At 55.7% G+C, this 17,909-nt stretch overlaps 1 protein-coding gene across 1 annotated transcript in view; it reads right to left on the bottom strand.

Annotated features, from left to right (window-relative positions):
- Positions 1-703: 703 nt before the first annotated feature.
- LOC309806867 (death-inducer obliterator 1-like) overlaps positions 704-17,909 on the bottom strand; it is a 57,149-nt gene continuing 39,943 nt past the window's right edge. Inside the window, 13 exon segments of the mRNA XM_082625881.1 lie at positions 704-2,966; positions 2,969-3,090; positions 3,092-3,995; positions 3,998-5,143; positions 11,322-11,517; positions 12,324-12,413; positions 13,141-13,294; positions 13,738-14,266; positions 14,490-14,625; positions 14,889-14,993; positions 15,153-15,269; positions 15,799-15,958; positions 16,206-16,683. Coding sequence (XP_082482007.1) covers positions 2,140-2,966; positions 2,969-3,090; positions 3,092-3,995; positions 3,998-5,143; positions 11,322-11,517; positions 12,324-12,413; positions 13,141-13,294; positions 13,738-14,266; positions 14,490-14,625; positions 14,889-14,993; positions 15,153-15,269; positions 15,799-15,958; positions 16,206-16,683 — 4,964 coding nt within the window. The 3' untranslated portion in view covers positions 704-2,139.

Here is a 17,909-nt window from a genome sequence, read left to right as displayed (position 1 = left end):
CTGACTCTCCAGCCCACAGGGGTAGAGCCTGTCCTGCCCGAGGGATGTTTTCTGGCTGTCTGGGCTCACGGTGGGCATTGGGTGCACAAACTTGTTGAGAAGCTAAATGCTGGCACAAGGGCCACCACGTTGGGGCCAGTCACCGGTGGCCCTGAAGTTCAAGGGCAAGGCCCACACCTTTCTTCTCTTCTCCTCCCAGCGGCGGCCGCTTCCCTGACCTGAAGGCACCGCATCTGCTGGTCCAGCCCCTGCCCCTTATTCCACCCGCCAAGGCGCCTGGGCCACCAGCTCTGCCTCACCACACGCTCGTGACCAGCCCGGTGCTCCTTTAAGGCCCGAGTCAGCGGCCGGGACTTTTGGGTGCCTGCCGACCCTGTCGGTACCTTTGTCGACCGCCAGCCCCACCCCCACCCGGGACCACGTCTCTGTCATCCCGACCGTGCGCTTCTCCGTCCTTCCCTTCGTGGCCTCGGGCTTCCTGCTCGACATGGGGTCCTGTGCTGGAACCATCCCGGGAACGGGGTGCATCCGGCAGGCGTCTTCAGGCCAAAGGGCACCGATGCCCACACCACGCCGACTGCCAAGAAGCGGGAGCTGAGGCATCCCTCTCCAGACCCGACTTTCCAACGCGATGCCACACGAGACAGAAAACCTTCTGTAGGTGCTTATTCTACTTCAAGTAACAAAGCTATGAAGCTCCAGGTTTTAATGTACAGTGATATAATACTTTGCAATATAAAATACAATTTACAGAAATTTCTATCAAGTAAACCTAAACAAACACACTTGATTTTTTACATTTGTTGTATTTAAATTAGAAAAATTTTGTTTTACACCTAAAAAAGCCTTCACATGTCGTTAGATGTCGGAACTCGTCGCCACTTTAACGTAACCTAATGACAGGGTCTCTAACACCAATCACTCCAAATTGCTAAGTTCTCGATGTTCTCATAACTTAAACGTTTGTGCTAGAAACTGAAAAATCTGTAGTGATGTTCAATGGAACAGACTCCAAAGAAAAAATGGAATTCTCTAATTTTATGTTTGCAAAAGTAACTTTATGAAAATATAAAAAAATTATCAAAGTTTCTTGTACAGTCAAATAAATGAGCAAGTTTTTTCTCTCTTTCGCACTTCAGAAGTACTTGGAAAATACACATGACGAGAAGCGGTATCCTGTGTCTCACAGTGAAAAGCTTTCTAGTTGGCAGTTCTTAAGCTAGTATCACTATTTTCATCTCAGGCTTTACACAAATATTGTTCCGTTTCAACGACAAACGTCGAGATTTGTCACCTGACAAGTACCACAGTGCAGAGCTCGTGCACCTTTCCCGGGACAGAGAACGAACCGCTCAGATGGTAAAGTTCAACAAACAAAAACGTTTGTTCCTCATTATCCAAATCAAAGAAACCTACTCCCTCCACCCACCCTGCCTTTTAAAGTACACTTAATTGCTTTCTTTTCTCACTTTCTTTAGGCTGGTAAAATTTACACCTTTCAAAATAAATTGTTCTTTAAAATTCCACAATTTCTATTCAGATGTTGCTTTTAATCCTGTTTGGGGCTGGGGGGAACATGTAAGGCGATACCTAAACACTGAGCAAAACCAAGAAATGTGTTTTTGTTTCCTGGTTGAAATTTGTATTTCAAATTTCTTCATGACAACAGAAAGATGCACCTGTAAGTCTGGTGTTTCTCAACATTCCAGAGACGAGCCGACACAGCCATGCACAGAAACACGCGGCCGCCTGCCCCGAACCCTGTGAAGTTAGCTTCTGGAAACAGGTATCACAGATGAGAAGATGTCAGGAAAGGTATGGCTCTGAGGTCCACTAAACTCCCTTAAAATTTACAACAGTCAAGTTATGAGAAAAGATAACTTTATAATCTGAAAAGCAATATGCTCTTGTAGGTACTTTCCCATTTCAGTACATTCAAATGGACATGTTAAAGAGTTCTTAGTTTTTTGTTTTTACTTAAAAAGCGTCAGAATTGTAAAGGTGTGAAATTTGCTAAGAAATAATCACACACAAAATTACAGTAATTTCTCAAGTCCAGAAGGTTCTGTCCTGTGCGTCAGCTCCCAGCTCTTTCCAAGACCACCTACTTAGCACGTGAGCGCGGCTTCACGGGCGGCCCTAGGTCTGGGTGGCGGGGGCGGCGCCCCGCAGGGCCGCGGCCTTGGGGTCCCGGGGTCGCTCCGGGCTCCGACTGCGGTCCCTCCGGCGCTCCTGCTCGCGGACCTTGTCGCCTTCGTGGTCCCTGCTGCAGGACCTCTCCCGGTCACGTCTGCGGTCGCGGTGGCAGCTCCATCCTCGGGCCCAGTGCCACTCGCGCCGCTCGCCCCTGCCCGCGTTGCGCTCGCGGCCGCGGTCCCACTCGCGGCCAGTGTCCTTGTCGCGGGGTTGGTCCCACTCTCGGCCTCGGTCCCAGTCCTGCTCGCGGCTCCAGGTCCGGCCGCGTTCCCCCTCCCATGGCTTCCCACGCTCCCGCTCGCGCCGCCGGTCCTCGAGGGCCTGGCCCAGGCGGCTGTCGGGCGGTGGGGCCTCGGGCTCCTCCGGGGCCTTGTCCCGGGGCCGCCCCTTGCAGCCTGGGCCTCTGTACTCGTGGCCCCTGACCTCGCCGAATTCGGCCTCGGGGCCTGGGGCCGGCGCGGTGGGTGGCGCGGGCGGGTGGCTGGGCAGCTCCAGCAGCGCCCGGGGCGCCGGCTTGGCTCCGGGGGTGGCCGGGCCCTGGCAGTGGAAGTGTGGAAGCACCGATTCGCTCTTCTCGGGGAAGGGAGTGGCCCCCCGGGGACCCCCTAAGGGCAAGGGCGCCGGTGCCCTCTGGCCGGTGAACCTGGGCGGCGAGTGGACCCTCTGCTCTTCGAACCGCTGAGGCTGCCTCCCCCTGGGTCCCGGCACGGATCCAGGAGCTTGACCCCGGGGGCCTTCAAACTGCCCAGGGTGTGGCCCCCTCGGCCCACAAAGTGGCCCGCGGGGGGGCCTCTCTGACCTCTGAACTGAGGGGGAGGAGGGCCACCTCGGGGTCCTTTAAACTGGGACAGCAGAGGCCTCCTCTGGCCCCCGAACTGCAAAGGCGTGGTGCCCGCTTCCCAGGAACGGGGCCTGCTCGGGCCCCTCGCTCTGGCCAGGGGGGCCCGAGGCCTCACCGTACGGGGCCTCCGGGAACTCCCTCTTCTCCCCGTGGGGGTCCTTGCGGTCTCCAAATGGAGGCGGCCCTGCTCCCCTGGGCCCGTCCACGTGGGAAACGGATGGGCCCCTCCCATCCCTGTAGGGAGGTGGCCCGTGTGGCCCTGAGAACAAAGAAGGGATGGGCCCGTTTGGGGGCCCGAATCTGCCTGGTGGAGGCCCCCCTCTCGGCCCATCGTTATTAGAATTCTCTTCCGAGAACGGAGGGACTGGCCCCCGTGGGCCTGTGAAATTGGGGCCGTGAAGGCCCGACATCCCGAGAACGCGCGGTGCAGGCTCCCGCTGGCCTTGGAACTGGGGCACAGGCCCCCCTTTCTCTGCTGCGGTGGGGAACGTGCCGGCCCCCTCACCCGGCCTGGGCTGTGGCTCTCTGTCTCCTGCGGTTTCAGCTGCCAGGGAGTCACGTTTTTCGGGAAACTGCGCATTTCTCTGATCCTCGTACTGGCAAGAGCCCAGAGGTTTTTCCTGAGAGGCGTACACTGGACCCGAGAAAGAATCCCTTCTTCCGGGAGGGTGGAAGGTCTGGCCGTCGTGCTGCCAAGGGAAGAGGGGCTGGAAGGAGGCGCCCTGCAGCGTGGGCAGCAGCACCTTCCGGGCAGGCCTGGCCGCGCCCTCCACGCCGGCCGCGCCCTCAGGCCCCGGGCTTTCTGTGGGCTCGCGCAGGGGGCCGTCCTGCTTGGCCGGCAGTGGGGCCTCTTCGCCCGGAGCCCACGGTGGAGGGGCTGACTCTGGCTCCGCCTGGGCTGGAAGTGGCCCCGGGGGAGCAGCGGCCCCTCCGGGCGCTACTCCGGCCGGCGGGGGCCTCGGGGCGCGGCCTCACTCTCGTTGCCCTCCGTGGCCAGCCGCCTGGCCTGCCGCGGGTCCCGGCTCAGCCGCGCCTCGGCGCTCGGGCCCGGGGCCTGGCTGCCAGCGGGGAGCGCGGGCTTGGGCGGCGGCGGCGACATGAGCGCGTCCGACACGGAGAAGTGGGCCATGGAGGCCCCGATGGCCGCCCTCTGCTGCCTGAGCGCCTCCTCCTGCTCCTCCACCTGCTTCTGCTGCTCCTCGATCTGCTTGGTGAGCTCCTCTATCATCTGCTGCCGCTCGGCCAGGGAGGGCGCCTGCAGGCCAGGCCCGCCGTGCGCGTCCACACACATTCTGGTGGGCAGGTCGTCGACGGTCACTTTGGCTTCTTCTAGGATCGTCTCGTCCTCCGGGTCATAGGCCACCTCCTCCCGCTCAGCTGCCTCCGCGGCCTTGTCCGTGTCCTGGCGTCTCCCGCGGTCTCCGAGCTGAGTGTCCAAGGCTCTCTCAGGACCGTACTCTTCCTCGGGGTCATACGGCCTGTCGTCTTCCTCCTCCTCCAGAGCTCTGTCTTTTGAGAGCTGACCAAACTGCTGGACAATTGGGTCCAGCAGAAGCGCCGACGGCACCCCGCCGCCGGCTTTGGCTCTCGAGTCTTGGTGGGGGGCTGGGGCCGACTCGGCAGGCTCTTTGGTGGGGGTGTCAAACGCCTTCTTCTTCCCAAAGAGAGTCTGCAGGATATATTCTAGGGGTGAAGCTGTTTTTGAAGAAGAAGTAGTGACAGAGGGAGCGGCCACCGCAACCGTCACTGACGCGGGTGATGCTGTGACAGTGTTCGTGGCTCCTGGTTTGAGCGACGACAGTATCCGTAACCCGGAAGATGAGGCCGGCGCACCTGGTGCTTCTGGAGGAGGGGATGGGGGTGGGGGAGACCCCGGGGGTGTGCTGCTGACAGCCGCGTCCCCTGGGCGCAGCGGGTACTTGCGGGGCTTCTTCTCAGGGAGCAGGGCTGCTGGCATTCTGGGGTGGACGGCATCCATTTCTTCTTGTGTCTGAATACGGGGCCGCTTCTCCTCTGTCTTGTCTGATTCGCCAGCATTTGAAGGCCGCTGTATTTTTTGGCAGATTACTAACCCCAGTATTATGTTTGGACGCGGTGACTCAAGACCTAAAAAGCAAAACAGTTGCGCAAATTTTAGAATCGAATTGTAGCTTTTGTCCTTCAGGGGTCAACTCTGGGTGTGAAGGGCAGCGGGGGGATGGTTTCCAGAGGGAGGAGGAGGGGGAAATTCTGTGGCAAAATAGAACCAAGTGTTCGAAGACCGGCTGCAAAAGACGCAGACTGCACCGCGCACCTGCCCAGCCTGACGGGCCCACAAACCACAAAACCAAGGGCCCAATGCACACGTGCGTTTGCCCAGTGCTAAAATTATTACAGATTTTCAATTATACACAACGCTAGGGTAGAGGCGCGCTGGGGGAGGTGGGGAAGGCCAGCACGCACACACTCCAGGACGTTCACCTACTGGGAAGGAAGCCTGTATGTACCAGGATGTTTTCTAAACAAACTCTTAGCTGTGTTCCTTCATTTGCCTCTTGCTACAAATCAGGAAGGCAGCACCCCCTTTCGACTTTAACTTATGAGCTGCAATATGTAAATTAAGCTATTCATACTAAAATTAAAGGTTCAATTAAGGACCAATTCTACAACTCAATTATAATGATCAACAAAATTATACGGATCGATATAGCACACGCCCTTCGATAAATTCATGAGTCACTGGTGTCAAAATGACAATTGATGGGAAAAGTGATGCTGACCAAAATGCCTAAAACAAATGTTCTTGCAGGTTTAGAAAGACATTCAATGACCAGTAACTTCTCAAAAGCTACCGAACGCTCAGGTCTCTGTCAACACAGGACGTGCGGCTTAAAGCCCAAAGGTGTTCAGGACAGGGGCAACAGAGGTCAGATCTCGCGCACAACACGCTGGGAATTTCAGAACATTGCACAGTTCTTAAAACATCATGATTTCTTAACACATTCTTGGTCCACACATTCTGGATTGTGGTGCACTGGACCAGGAATGCTACTGTTTCTGTACGGCTCCGCCACCCTCACAGTAATAACAAACCTGGAATACCAACAGGGGAACAGAGAAGCCCACGTCACAGATCAGTAAGTTAGGGAGAAACGATAAACACGGCACCAAAATTTTGTTTCAACAGCATATTTTGAATTAATCAAATTGTATAAACTCAATTTACACATAAATCACTATTGTGTAAAAGACATTCATGCTATATATTTTTGGTTGACTCACTAAAAAAGAAAATCAGCACTGTTTTTCCTATTCTTTCTGTGATTTGAAGTTGATCACAGATCAAAGAGTTGTCCCTAGACACCCATTGTGTAGTTCTGAGCGCCTGTCACCCTTCCTAAATTCCAACAGAGATGGGGTGACATGCCGAGCACGACGGTGGCGGATGTCCCATCCCGCCCCCGAGGAGGAGGAAGACCTGGCATGCCAGAGTGAGCTGGGCTGGCCCAGCATCCGCATGGATCGGCGAGGTACTGCTGGCCCCCCTCCCCACTGTGCTCAGCGCCTCGTTTCACAGGCTGACATTCAAGGGCTGAGGTGCCCATGAAGACACCCACTCATGATAAGAGGAATGGCTTCCAGAATGTCCTCTGCCTGCCCTTCTAATGACAGTGGTGACTCAGGGGAAGGAGGAGCTGGGCAAAGGAGGGCGTGGACACAGGAAGGCCAGGCCCACTGCACTGAGCATGGCATCCAGATGGTTCTGCTCAGATGTGAAAGATACTCTATCAAGTTCGCTTTCTAATCAAAATGAATTATTTTAACTTAAAATAGTAAATCTCTCACTCGCTGTAACAGCCACTTACTGAATAATTCACAGCTCACTAATATCCAGTCTGGGGCATAGTCAATAGCTCAACTAGCTCTCGTGGCCCTCTCTGGACCGACTCTCACCGACACGGCCCCAGAGCTGGCAGAACAGGTCCCCAGCCGAGCCACAAGCTGGAGCGTTGGCCAGCCCCGTGAGCAGGAGCAGCAGAGGAATGTGCTCGGCCACGCGGGCGGGGGCGGGGAGGGCTGGGGAGCCCTGGCCGGGGGCGTCCTCTCAGCAGCCCAGGGCCCACGACTGTCCTCGCTGTCCTCAATGCAGATGGGCTATGCTACCTGTGAAGAGCTTAACCTCTAAGGTGCCAACACCAGGGCTTGCGGCATGAATCACGTTTCAGGTCAAAGATGCTGTGTGTGGAGGCTAAGGCACTGCGTTAAATCCAGGGAGATGGGGTCCTGTCCTCGGGAGGTGTGCCAGCCCTACAACTTGCAACAGCTTTATATGCCTCCTAACAAAAATGATACACCCCCGACTTGGCAAAATTCTCTAGACTCTACCCTTTGCGGTCACAGGCATCACAGGTGAGGGTAGGATTCAATTACTTAACATTTACATTTGTTTCGAAAACAGTAAACTCCCTGGAGACCAGCATCTAACTAAGCAGCTAGTATTTTTAAATGCTTTCAGCTCTCAACTACTTCATCTACACACACCCGTAAGCGATCTAATAAAGCTCCAGAGTTGGAGGAGTGTTAGTTATGCATTTCCCCACTAATCTTCCCCAGGATTTTACATTTGAATTGGGCTGTTTTTGAAGCAGTCAAACCTTCTCTACTTCACCTGTGCACGTTATGGCTGCATGGAGACCTGAAATGTAACTAGCACCGTGGAGATGACTTACTCGTGGAAGAATATGATTCACTGTGCTACCGGGGTCTCGGCAGTGACCTTTAGGGAGGTGAGGGCACGTCTGGCTCCACCCCACTCCGCAACCTCACGACAGGCGCCTGGCAACGGCACGCTGGACACAGTCAAAGGGCTACTACCACTGGGGCGGTGGCAGGGGCAGCTTTCCCCCGAAGGCCCCATTTTCTGCCTGGGGCCCCTGTGGGCGCGCCCACTGTTGAGTGTGACCCCTGGAGAGGAAAGGGCGCCCCGAGACGGCGCAGCAGCAGTGAGCACGCTGCCTGCGTGCAGAGACAGGGCTCCCTCCGGGGGCCCGGGGCGCCCCCCCGGCTCCGCACAGGGCCTCTGTCCCATGGTTACAAGGGGGGTGCTTACTTACCGACCTCCCTTTGAGGGCAGTGGTGAGGCTTATGACTCATCAAGTAGATGAGAACTAGGTGGAAGGCCACTGAACTATCATTTCCAGACAAGGGGTACTGGTCAGACTGAGCACCGGGGCGTCAGCACCCCTGCCCGACCCCCTCCAAATTGCGGGAGCAAACGTGTCCACAATGTCCCGTGTGGATGAAACGAGCCTTCCTAGCTGCATGTAGGTCCCCGAGTCTTCACGGTGAAAGAAAGGGTCAGCCCCAGACCACCCGTACAAAGAGAGAAGTGGACAAACCCAGGGACGAGGGACAGCTGAAAAGGTGTGTGTGGATTTCCTGAGCCAAGACCCAAACCAGGATCTGTGTCCGGGTGTGTCAGCAACAGGGCCGCGGGGGAAGCAGCCCCCATGCACCTTGGACGTGGCACGGCGGGAGACGAGGTTTACTTTTAATTAAGAAACCAGCTGAAAGCTGCCCAACTATCAAATGAGGCTTTTACCCCTAAATCAACCTGGCATGCTCCACTATTCAGTATTTACAGTGAACACCTTCTTATGGTCTGAGTCTGACAAGACAAAACGTCCACCTCTGCGGGGACAGAAACTGTGCTGGAGTTAGCAGCAACCATCCTCAAAGAGGACTTGGGCAGAGACCCAGCAAATACAGGGAGAAGCAGCTGCCCGCCCGCCACACTCGGCTCCCATGCAGACTTCGCCCGCTCCCACTCTTGGGTCCCTAAGACCTGAGCAAAGCCAGGGCTCCGCGTCCCAGTGAGGAGAGCGTCGTCCATCCGTCCGTCCGTCCGCCCGCCCGTGTCCAGGCGCCCCCAGCGCAGCACCGCCGCCTGCACAGCCAGAAGCACACTGGCGTCGGCTGAGGCAAAGCCAGGTGGAGACACTCCTCCGTCACAGTGCACCTGGATGGGCACCAAGAGCTACCAAATGGTTCAAATTCAGACAAACGATGGCCAGTTTCCATGAAATATTCATTGATTTCAAAGGAGAGAGAAGCACTTTCCATTCAGCACCATTTTGCCTTTGATTACAACATCTGTACACAGCTACGCAGGAAGACACGCAGAAACTGAAGACGTGCTTTTATCTGACAATACTGCAAGTCACGGAAACGGTCTGCTATTCAGGAAGCAGTTAAGAGTGAGGACAGAAGGCAGACACCACGGATGGAGCCAGCCTAAGAGAATGGCCCTCTCCCGGCAGTGCCTCGGAAGGCAGGTCCCTGTCCTCTGCTCAGGGTGGTCCACACCTTAGATGCCCGAGGGCCCTCGACAGGCGCCCCCCACCCCCTCGGGAGGGCCGGGCACCCTGGCCTAGGCCCAGCGTCCCATCTGACTGCTCTTCCTTCCGTGAATAAAGCCCTTAGAATTAAAAACATATATACTAAATTAAACAAGCTGAGATTTAGAAGCCCTTCGATTGAAAAAAAAAGTCTTTAAACGTTTATGGTAAAATTTCCCGTACAATCACGTTTCCAAAACCCCTCCTACTACTTTATTTTAATGAAACATTCGTTCTCTATTGTGGATGAACACCTGCAGGCTTTTGAGCATCCCCTTCAGGAAGTGACAGCCTTGGCAATGCAGGTGGAGGAGTGATGTCCACTCTGCTGGTCATCAAGTGTGGTCACTTAGCAGACGAGGTGGGCGCCCTGCCCAGCCTTCCTCGTCCCCGTGTCACCCCGGAACACCCAGCGCGGCCCCCTCCCTCTGCCAGCCGGGCCCCAACCCAGCACTGCACCAGCTCCCGCCGCGGCTCCGACTGGGGATTTCCTCGGTGGCCCCCGCGCCCCTGCCTCCTCACCACGCCTGACCTCATCCACCTCTGCCCCGCTCAGGGTCTGTCTGTGGCCCCGAACCTGGCAGCCCCCTGCTCGTGTGACCAGGTGCACCGGGACGGTGTCAGGCAAGACCCCATCGCGGGCTCTGCAGGTGGAGCCGTTGAGAGGGGCTCCAACACGGGTGAAACAGGGCTTCGTCACCTCCCAGGTCCCGCTGCTACAGACACGCAGAGTGTGCGTGTCACAGGATCTACGCTCACACTAGGCCCCGCACAGGCTTCCGCCCTTGTGACTGACCGGAGGCTCTTCACGGTATCGGAAAGTCGGCTTCACCACCGTCACCGCTGCGTCAGGAACACGGCGTCCAGGGAGCCGGCCGGCGTCCAGGGAGCCGGCCAGCGCCCCAGGAGCTGCCCGCCAAGAACCTCGGCCACAGCCCTCCCTGCTGCCCGTCAGGCGGCACCGCTTTAGCGCGAGGAATGGGACAGCCCCCCGGAGAGCTTGGCTTCTAACGTGTTTGGCACTGAGACAGTTCCGTGTGTTGTGTCAGGGGACACGAGCCCTGCGGTCACGGGGACCGACCAGGACGCTGGGCCCAGCCGCAGAGCCGCCGGGGCGCGTAAGTGCCTGGCCGCGGCAGGGGCGCTGGCCATGGACATGGAGGCGCCGGGCGTGGGCGTAGCTACTGCCTCTAGAAGCAGGTGCTTCAAGAGCCCTCACCGCGGGTTACACTCAGCATCTTTTAGGCTTAGCCGTTTTGGGGGCGCCATGGACAAGGAGACGCTCCCATTTAGGCGAGACTTAAGTCCCGTCAACTTCTCAGGGTTAAGGGGAGTTGGGTCCCCAGAGACCACGCCCCCCCTTGGAATCACCCTTAGCTCCCTTGAGAAGCCTGAACTTTCTTTCTGGTCAGCCTGGAAATAATTCTTTAGAAGCAGCACTTTCTAAGGAATGAGTGAACAAAACGTGGTCTGCCAAAGACAAGAATTCGAGCAGCAGATTTCAAAGTGACTATTTCTAGAACTAGCTCCTGTCTCTCAACGCTATTTTTCGTTTCTCCTCAAAACGAATGCCTGCAGCGAAGAGGCTCTGCCTGACGCCTGCAAGGAGCCAAGCCCGCAGGCCAGGCCCAGGCCCCGCCCTCCCGGCACTGCCCAGCCCCTGCCAGCAACACCCTGCTCATGCCAGGCGGGCGGGCTCCGGACAGGGTTGTCCCTCTTCACAGGACTTTTCTAAGACAATGCACACCTTCCTCAGGGGACCTCCCGTGCCACCCTCCACTATCCGCTGCTTCACCCCTGTTCCCAAGTTCCGCTGCCAAAGGCCGGGTCTAGGTGAGGCACGCAGCTCGCTGGGACGGACTCCGCAGGGCGTGGGGGGGACGTGTGGGCGGAAGCCTGGGGCCTACCTGGTCCCTCAAAGGGCAGGAGTTTGGAGGGGACGGGGTCCGCGGCGCTCAGCGGGATCAGGTAGAAGTCCTTGACGTGCCTGCTGTTGTTTACCACGACGCCAAAGCGGCCGCAGCTACTGAAATAGGAGTACAGAGAGACGTAGGCCACCTCCTCCTCCTCCGTCGCGGGGTGGAAGCGGATCAGACACAGCTCCTGCAACAAACAGAGGGCGGGGAGCATTGACCTGCGGCCACTCGGAAAGGCAGCCACTTCTCCTTGCACCTAAGCCCCAAAAGCAGGAGGGAAGCGAGGAGAGAAGCGACCAGCCCTGATTCTGACTGTCACAGCCCTGCTGCCCAACACATCAGAACAATGAGCTGCTGAAGAGGACACAGGCCCGAGTCTCAAGACTGCTGGGTTTGATCTTGGTTTCGGAGGACCTGCTTTAAAACTACTTAGCCCCACTGTCCTCAACACAGAGCCCACCTCCTGGGGCTCTCGTACTGATGGGGTACTCTGTGTGCAGGGCCAGTCTGGGGCAGCGTCTGACACAGAGCTAAGTGACCACTAAGCGTGCGATGAGCTGCCCGCACCTCCGAAACGGGAGGGCTGAACTAGACCAGGGTCGTAACCCTTCTGTGACCCCAGTGAAAACCAGAGCCCCTCCCCCAAAGAGCACTGCACACGCAGACACACAGCTGCGTCCGCATCTCAGCGGTTCAGACTCCAGCCCAGCCGCCTCCCCCGACCTCTCCTCCATCAGCTCAGACAACAAGGGACACAGCATCTGTATTTCTAACTCTGAACCGCACATGCGCTCTCACAAAGCTTCCACCGTCGTGCTACTCAGACCCCCCTTCACAGGTTAGCCAGCTGTCAACTTCAACGTCCAGCTGCAAACATCTCACCAACTACAGACAGTTTAAGTAGTAACGCGCAAGACGAGATGTCAAAGAAAGAGCCGTGTGTAAACAAACCCCTTCTCCCTTGGGTGCAGAGGTCAGACTGTGGGCAGGTACCTTAGACACCGAAGACCTGAGTTTGCCGACGTAATCCCAGACTGTCTTCGGGGCAATCCGTCCGCCGATGTGAATTGTGTCGGGCAGGTCCTAAGTGAAATGAGCTCTGATTCAATGGCCGGTGGAACCGTGGCCGTCACAGAGAGACACACCCCAAACTACCCGAGATTCACAACTAAGACAACTGCAACTATCCCAAACACAGCGGCAATAACTGTGTCAAATGTTGCTTAGTTGACTAACATCCGGGATTATGAGTGACCAAACCCAAGGGTGGTAGGAGGATAACCTTCTGCTAAATAGGATGACATTTAGCAAAGTGTGTTACTGTTGTCTTTTATGAACATACACATACAGGAAAGATCCAGGTATGTCTCAGAAGAGACTGAGCACTCTTTGTTAAGTCTGAAACGCTAGCGCTGTTTCGTTAATTTTGAAAAATAAAAGACCTGTCATGTGCACCCCTCCACACCAGGGCAGGTCACCCGTGCCTGGCCACACCTGCAGTGGGCACATGCACACCCAGCTTTTGCACAAGCTCTAGCGGAACAGAGGGAGAAGGAAGACAAGCTTCAGCTTTTTCAGAAAAGAGGGAGGGTCTGATTTCTCATTTGAATTTTCGCCACTGTCCAAACTGCGTAACCTGCTGACTCGGCCCGGCAACCCCTATTTTGCCTTCAGAGGTGCTTGTGCGTCCAGACACTCAGCAGGAAGGTGGTCACACGCCTGACTCCAGCGCGGGATCAGACTGCCTTTGGAAAACGCGCGCGTGCACGCACATGCACACACACACACTTCTCTCCCTCCTGGTTCTAACCTCACTGAGATAATCAAAATATCCAGAGACAGGAAACGCCTTAGTGACAAACTTCGCTACACTCTGCATGTTAATGAATCCTTTCCAAATGGTGCTGAGTTGAGACAAAAAGAGGGTGGTATCTCCTTCTGGAGGGGACTGGGACTCCGAGATGCTGTAAAACAAAACCACAGAAAATACGTGAATCTTTCTCTGCCCAAAGAATCCCCAAGATTTATTTATTTATTTATTCATTTAACGTGTTTATAAAAGCAAAGTGAATTCCTGCAAGTTTTGATAGCTTACTTTTTCAAATTAATTACCTTCATCATAATGATATGAACATTCTGGTCAAAGAAATATAAACTATATAGGCAATCAACTGGATGGCTGTAAATTCAAATTCCAGTTTTCAACAACTATATGTCTAAGGTGATAATTAGTCATCCTAAAACTGAAGCTTTAAAAAAATGCCTTTCTAAAATAGAAAATTGAGGAGAGTTGTATATCTGGGTGGATTTCAGAGCCAAACGACTGAATCACTCATTACTGCTCCTTTGTTCATCTGAAAGAAAGGCCACAGCTCAGCTGCTCAGACCACACACACGGGGGCAGCACCTGATGCTTGGCGACGGCGGGACCGACAGGAGGTATCTGGGCTCGGGCAACGTGGACGGCTTGACCAAGATGGACTTGGGCACCGTCACGGAGGTCGGCAGAGGCTTCGGGACATCCTGTCGGGGCTCTGCTGGGTGGGCGCTGCCTGGGCGGGCTGCCGAGGGAGCCGTGCCCGTGCTCGGCCTGCCTGGTGCAGTCCTGGGGTCTCGGCCGGACACCGTGACTGTGGTGAGCACTGCGCCGCCACCAGGGGCCGGGCAGGGGGCGCCTTCCAGGGCGGAGGGCTCGGGGTGGCCGTCCGCTGGAGGCACCGGGAGGGACTTTCCCTCCAAATGGGCGCGAGCAGCGCTTTCCAGGTCTGGCTCCAAGGTGTTTTCAGGCAGAGTTTCTGGGGCCGCATCATCGGCTGAGCTGAGAGCGGGCTCAGAGGCAGAGCTGTCACGCTTGGACCTTGAGTCCTCCTTCTTGGCAGAAGTTGACCACTTTCGTCTTTGCGGAGCTGGCTCATCTTCCGACGATGGAACCTGACCTGGAGAACAGAAGGCAGGCCTTCGTGAGAAGTCCCACACATTCGAGAGCAAAGCCTTCCCATGGGCAGACAGACGATCACTGCTTTAAAACAACAACACTATAAAGGTAGGGGCTCACTTCCTAAGCTTGAAGAAACAATTCTAGCCTTTCCACTGTGTAACTTGGTATGAATGCAGCCGTCCTGAGAAGGGTCTCCACAGTCTCCCCCCGGATCTGCTCACCTGTGCAGATCTTACAGTTCCGGTCAAAGAGGTGTGTGCGGTGCTGCCCGGTCGTGTCCTGCAGCATGCCGCCGCCAAGGCCCAGCAGCGGTACCGCGCTCCTCTCGGGGGCCGCCCGCACCGATTCTTGCTGTTCCTAAAGCACAAGAAGCAGAGGAGGTCATCTCTTTCCCACCCCCTCTCCAAATTAGCAGCACCCATGGAAAAAACATCTCACGTGATGAAGAACCACTGAAAAAAGAGGAAAAGGACTACTGAACACAAGTACTTGAGAAGCAATACAACCACACACACTTGTGTCAGCTCAGTGTCTTGCCCAGTAATTCAGGCACCTAACAACGTCTGGAACGGGATCATCTTTGTCAATTCTCGTGAGCACTGGAAATCCTAAACGCTTACATCACAATCTGATACTGGCGGAGAATCTTCCATATCGGGAATAGTTTCCGGTTTAACGGTCGGCTTCTTAGTCTCATTATGCAAGTTAGTTCCGGACTCCATCACCTAAGATGAAAAAGACAGACAAACGTGAACCCTTAGCCCTTCTTTCCCAAGGGGACTCTCTCATGCCAATAGGCTATTAATTCACTCGGGGGTGGGGTTGGGGGCAGCGTTGGTGTCAGGCTTCTGGCATCCGCAGCCGCCTCTCCCGTCGGCACACACAGGATTTGACGATCTCTCTTTCCACATGGAAAGCCCTTTGGAGACAAGTTCTTCTGGCTTCATTCTCACAAGTTTTGCCAAAGAGATTTCTTCACGCAGAACACGATGGAAGAGCCCCTGTAAACAAACATCTCTTGTTCACTCGTTCAAAACCCTCTAAGATACTGGAGAGGATGTGGGCAGCAAGGCAAGCCCCTGCCCCGCGGCAGGACGAGGGCCCAGAGCCTCCCATCGAAGCTTGGAGAACAAGGGCCCTGAATTCGGGCAGCTGATCTCCAGTATCCCACCGCACTAACCCTGCTACAAAGACCACTTCACAGAAAACACAATTGACTGAAGAAGGTACAGTGTTAGGGACAAAGGTAGAAGAAATCCCTTCTGCCAGCGGGTTAACAAGGCGAAATGGAAAGTCAGAGTATGTGCCCTGCTTCTAAACACAGGCAAGAGGTCAAGAGGACGGTCCAGACAGCGTGGGCCCCGGCAGGCACACAGGCGCGCAGGTGGCAAGAACCTCAGCTGGCGAGCGCCTGGCCCCACGGGAACAGCATGCCACTCACCCGCAGCCGCAGGGGGACCCAGTGCCCTAACCCAGGCCTGGGCAGCCCCTGGCCAGGACTGCCCCCATTCCCGACGGTCGGACACGCACCTGGTCGTTGGGGTCCTTGAGGCTGAACATGAGGCTGCGGTACTTGCTCTTGTACCGACTGTCTGTGACTCGGAACAAGTTAAACATCTCCTTCTCGAGGTGCAGTGCAATTTTTCCTACTTCATTTTCTGTCATGATTAAGTCATCGCTGTCAGTGACTCTAGATGGAATGAAAAAAGCCCCACGGTAACTGCTGCACTTACCATGCCACATGGGATCTCAGCTCCCCAACCAGGGATGGAACCCCGGTGCCCCCTGCAGTGGAAGCACGGAGTCTTAACCACTGGACGCCAGGGAAGTCCCACATGTGACATTTTTCTTAAACAGCAGGGCCATCGTGAAACAACCACCCTTTACGTGGAAAATTTTCCACTTCAACAGATAAGAAACAAAGTGGAACAGCCCACCTTTTCCACAAGATCTCCTTCAAGGAGCGTCGTACGTTTTGCCGAATTTGAGAATTTGGCTGTGACGAGGCGGGGCGCGCGGGGCCCAGGCGTCCCGGGGCTGCAGAGGCCAGGGGAACCGAGGTGGTCCCAGGCTTCCTGATGGCGCCCACCGAAGCAGCGGAGCTGGGGAACTTTCTGGAAGCAGACGTGGCAGCAACAGGCGCCAGCCTTGCCTGCTTGGCCGAGGGAGTGCTGCCCGAGGGGGAGGGGGCAGCCGAGAGCCACGGCCTCTTGGGGATGGTGCCCTTGAACCCCGGTGGCAACTTTTTGATGGCCGGTTTGGCTGCCGCCGCATTTGCAAAAGGAGGGGACTTCTTTGGAAGGAGACTTCTGGGCGAGGGTTGCTTGAGGCCCCCCGAGGAGCCTGGAGGAGCCACCTTCTTCGGCACCGCCGCCACCGCCGCCTTGGCCTCTGCGCGTCTGTCCTCCTTCACGGCTGAAAGGAGAGGGGCCGCTTAGTGAGGCAGGGGTGCAGGGGACCCCACACAGCATGTGCACCCGAAACCAGCAAAGCTAGTAACCAGGCATCACTGTGAGACAGATTTAAAGAGGATTTTTAAAGTAACTGTTAAATTCAGAAAAGGGGTGTAAACAGGGCTACCAGCAACATTTACGTTACTGAATATACTTTGTTTCAGAGAGAAATGCTTTAGTATTAAAACTTTTACTTCAACCGATAAACCAGTAAGCGATCAAAGGCTTGATCTGAACCGTTAGCTTAGCTTGGAACTCCAAGGCCAAATTTCGCTGTATCAAGAGAAGGCATAGATTTCAAAGACCACTCGCATGGAGAGTCCCAGTGCAGTTTTTGGTGAACAGGGGCTTAGAAACTCTTTCCAGGGTGGATCAGACACATTCTCTTCGAATGCATATCCAAGCCCCACCTCGGGGGCCCTTGGGGCACTGGAAGGACTAGCGAGAGTCCACCCTGGGGTTAGGGGCTCACAGGTGCTCATCGTCCTCTTGGACAAGAGTCAACTGGACACGGTTAATAAATATATAGAATGTTGGCAGAAAACTGCAACATGGGGGGAGACCAGTTACTTTTACACTAGGAGCTGGGTGGCAGGAACGCCACCTGCGGTCATTCACGTTCCCATTCACACCCCTCTAGTAGTAGCTCGCTATGGGGTAAGACAGTAGGTTAGCACTTTTAATGCAAACAAGGATTACAGCCCAAAGCTAAAATGAGAATCTTTATGCCAGTACTTCGCATGGACTGATTCCGCTTAATCCTGTATCAGACCATCAGAATTACAGTCAGAGGCAAGCAAGGAGGTTCATCCTAAGACCAGTCCCTCGGTCTTAGGGGCGAGCGGCCCAGCAGACGTCCATGGGGAGCCGTGACGGAGAGCTGGGGCGTGTTCCCAGATGGCCCCGCTCAGGCCCACCGCCCAGAACGTCTGGGACCCAGGGCAGAACGGGGTGCGGGGGGGGCAGGCAGGTCCAGGGAGCAAGCCAGGAGAGCACAGGGACACCACCTAGGGCTACGTCACACAGGACCGACGGAGAAGCCGCCTCCCCAGGCGCAGGCTTTTCTCAAACTACCCACAGCGCAATGAGCCCCCTAAACAGGAGACTTCGAGATGCTCTAGCAGCCTTCCGATTTTACGCAGGGGTTGAACACCCACCAATGCCAGTCGGCTGCCGGTGCTTCTTGCA

Source organism: Mesoplodon mirus (assembly GCF_964341445.2).
Source record: "Mesoplodon mirus genome assembly, chromosome: 6".
Lineage (NCBI taxonomy): Eukaryota > Metazoa > Chordata > Mammalia > Artiodactyla > Ziphiidae > Mesoplodon > Mesoplodon mirus.
Note: the sequence above shows the minus strand (reverse complement) of the source record. Positions and strands in the feature narration are given on the sequence as shown.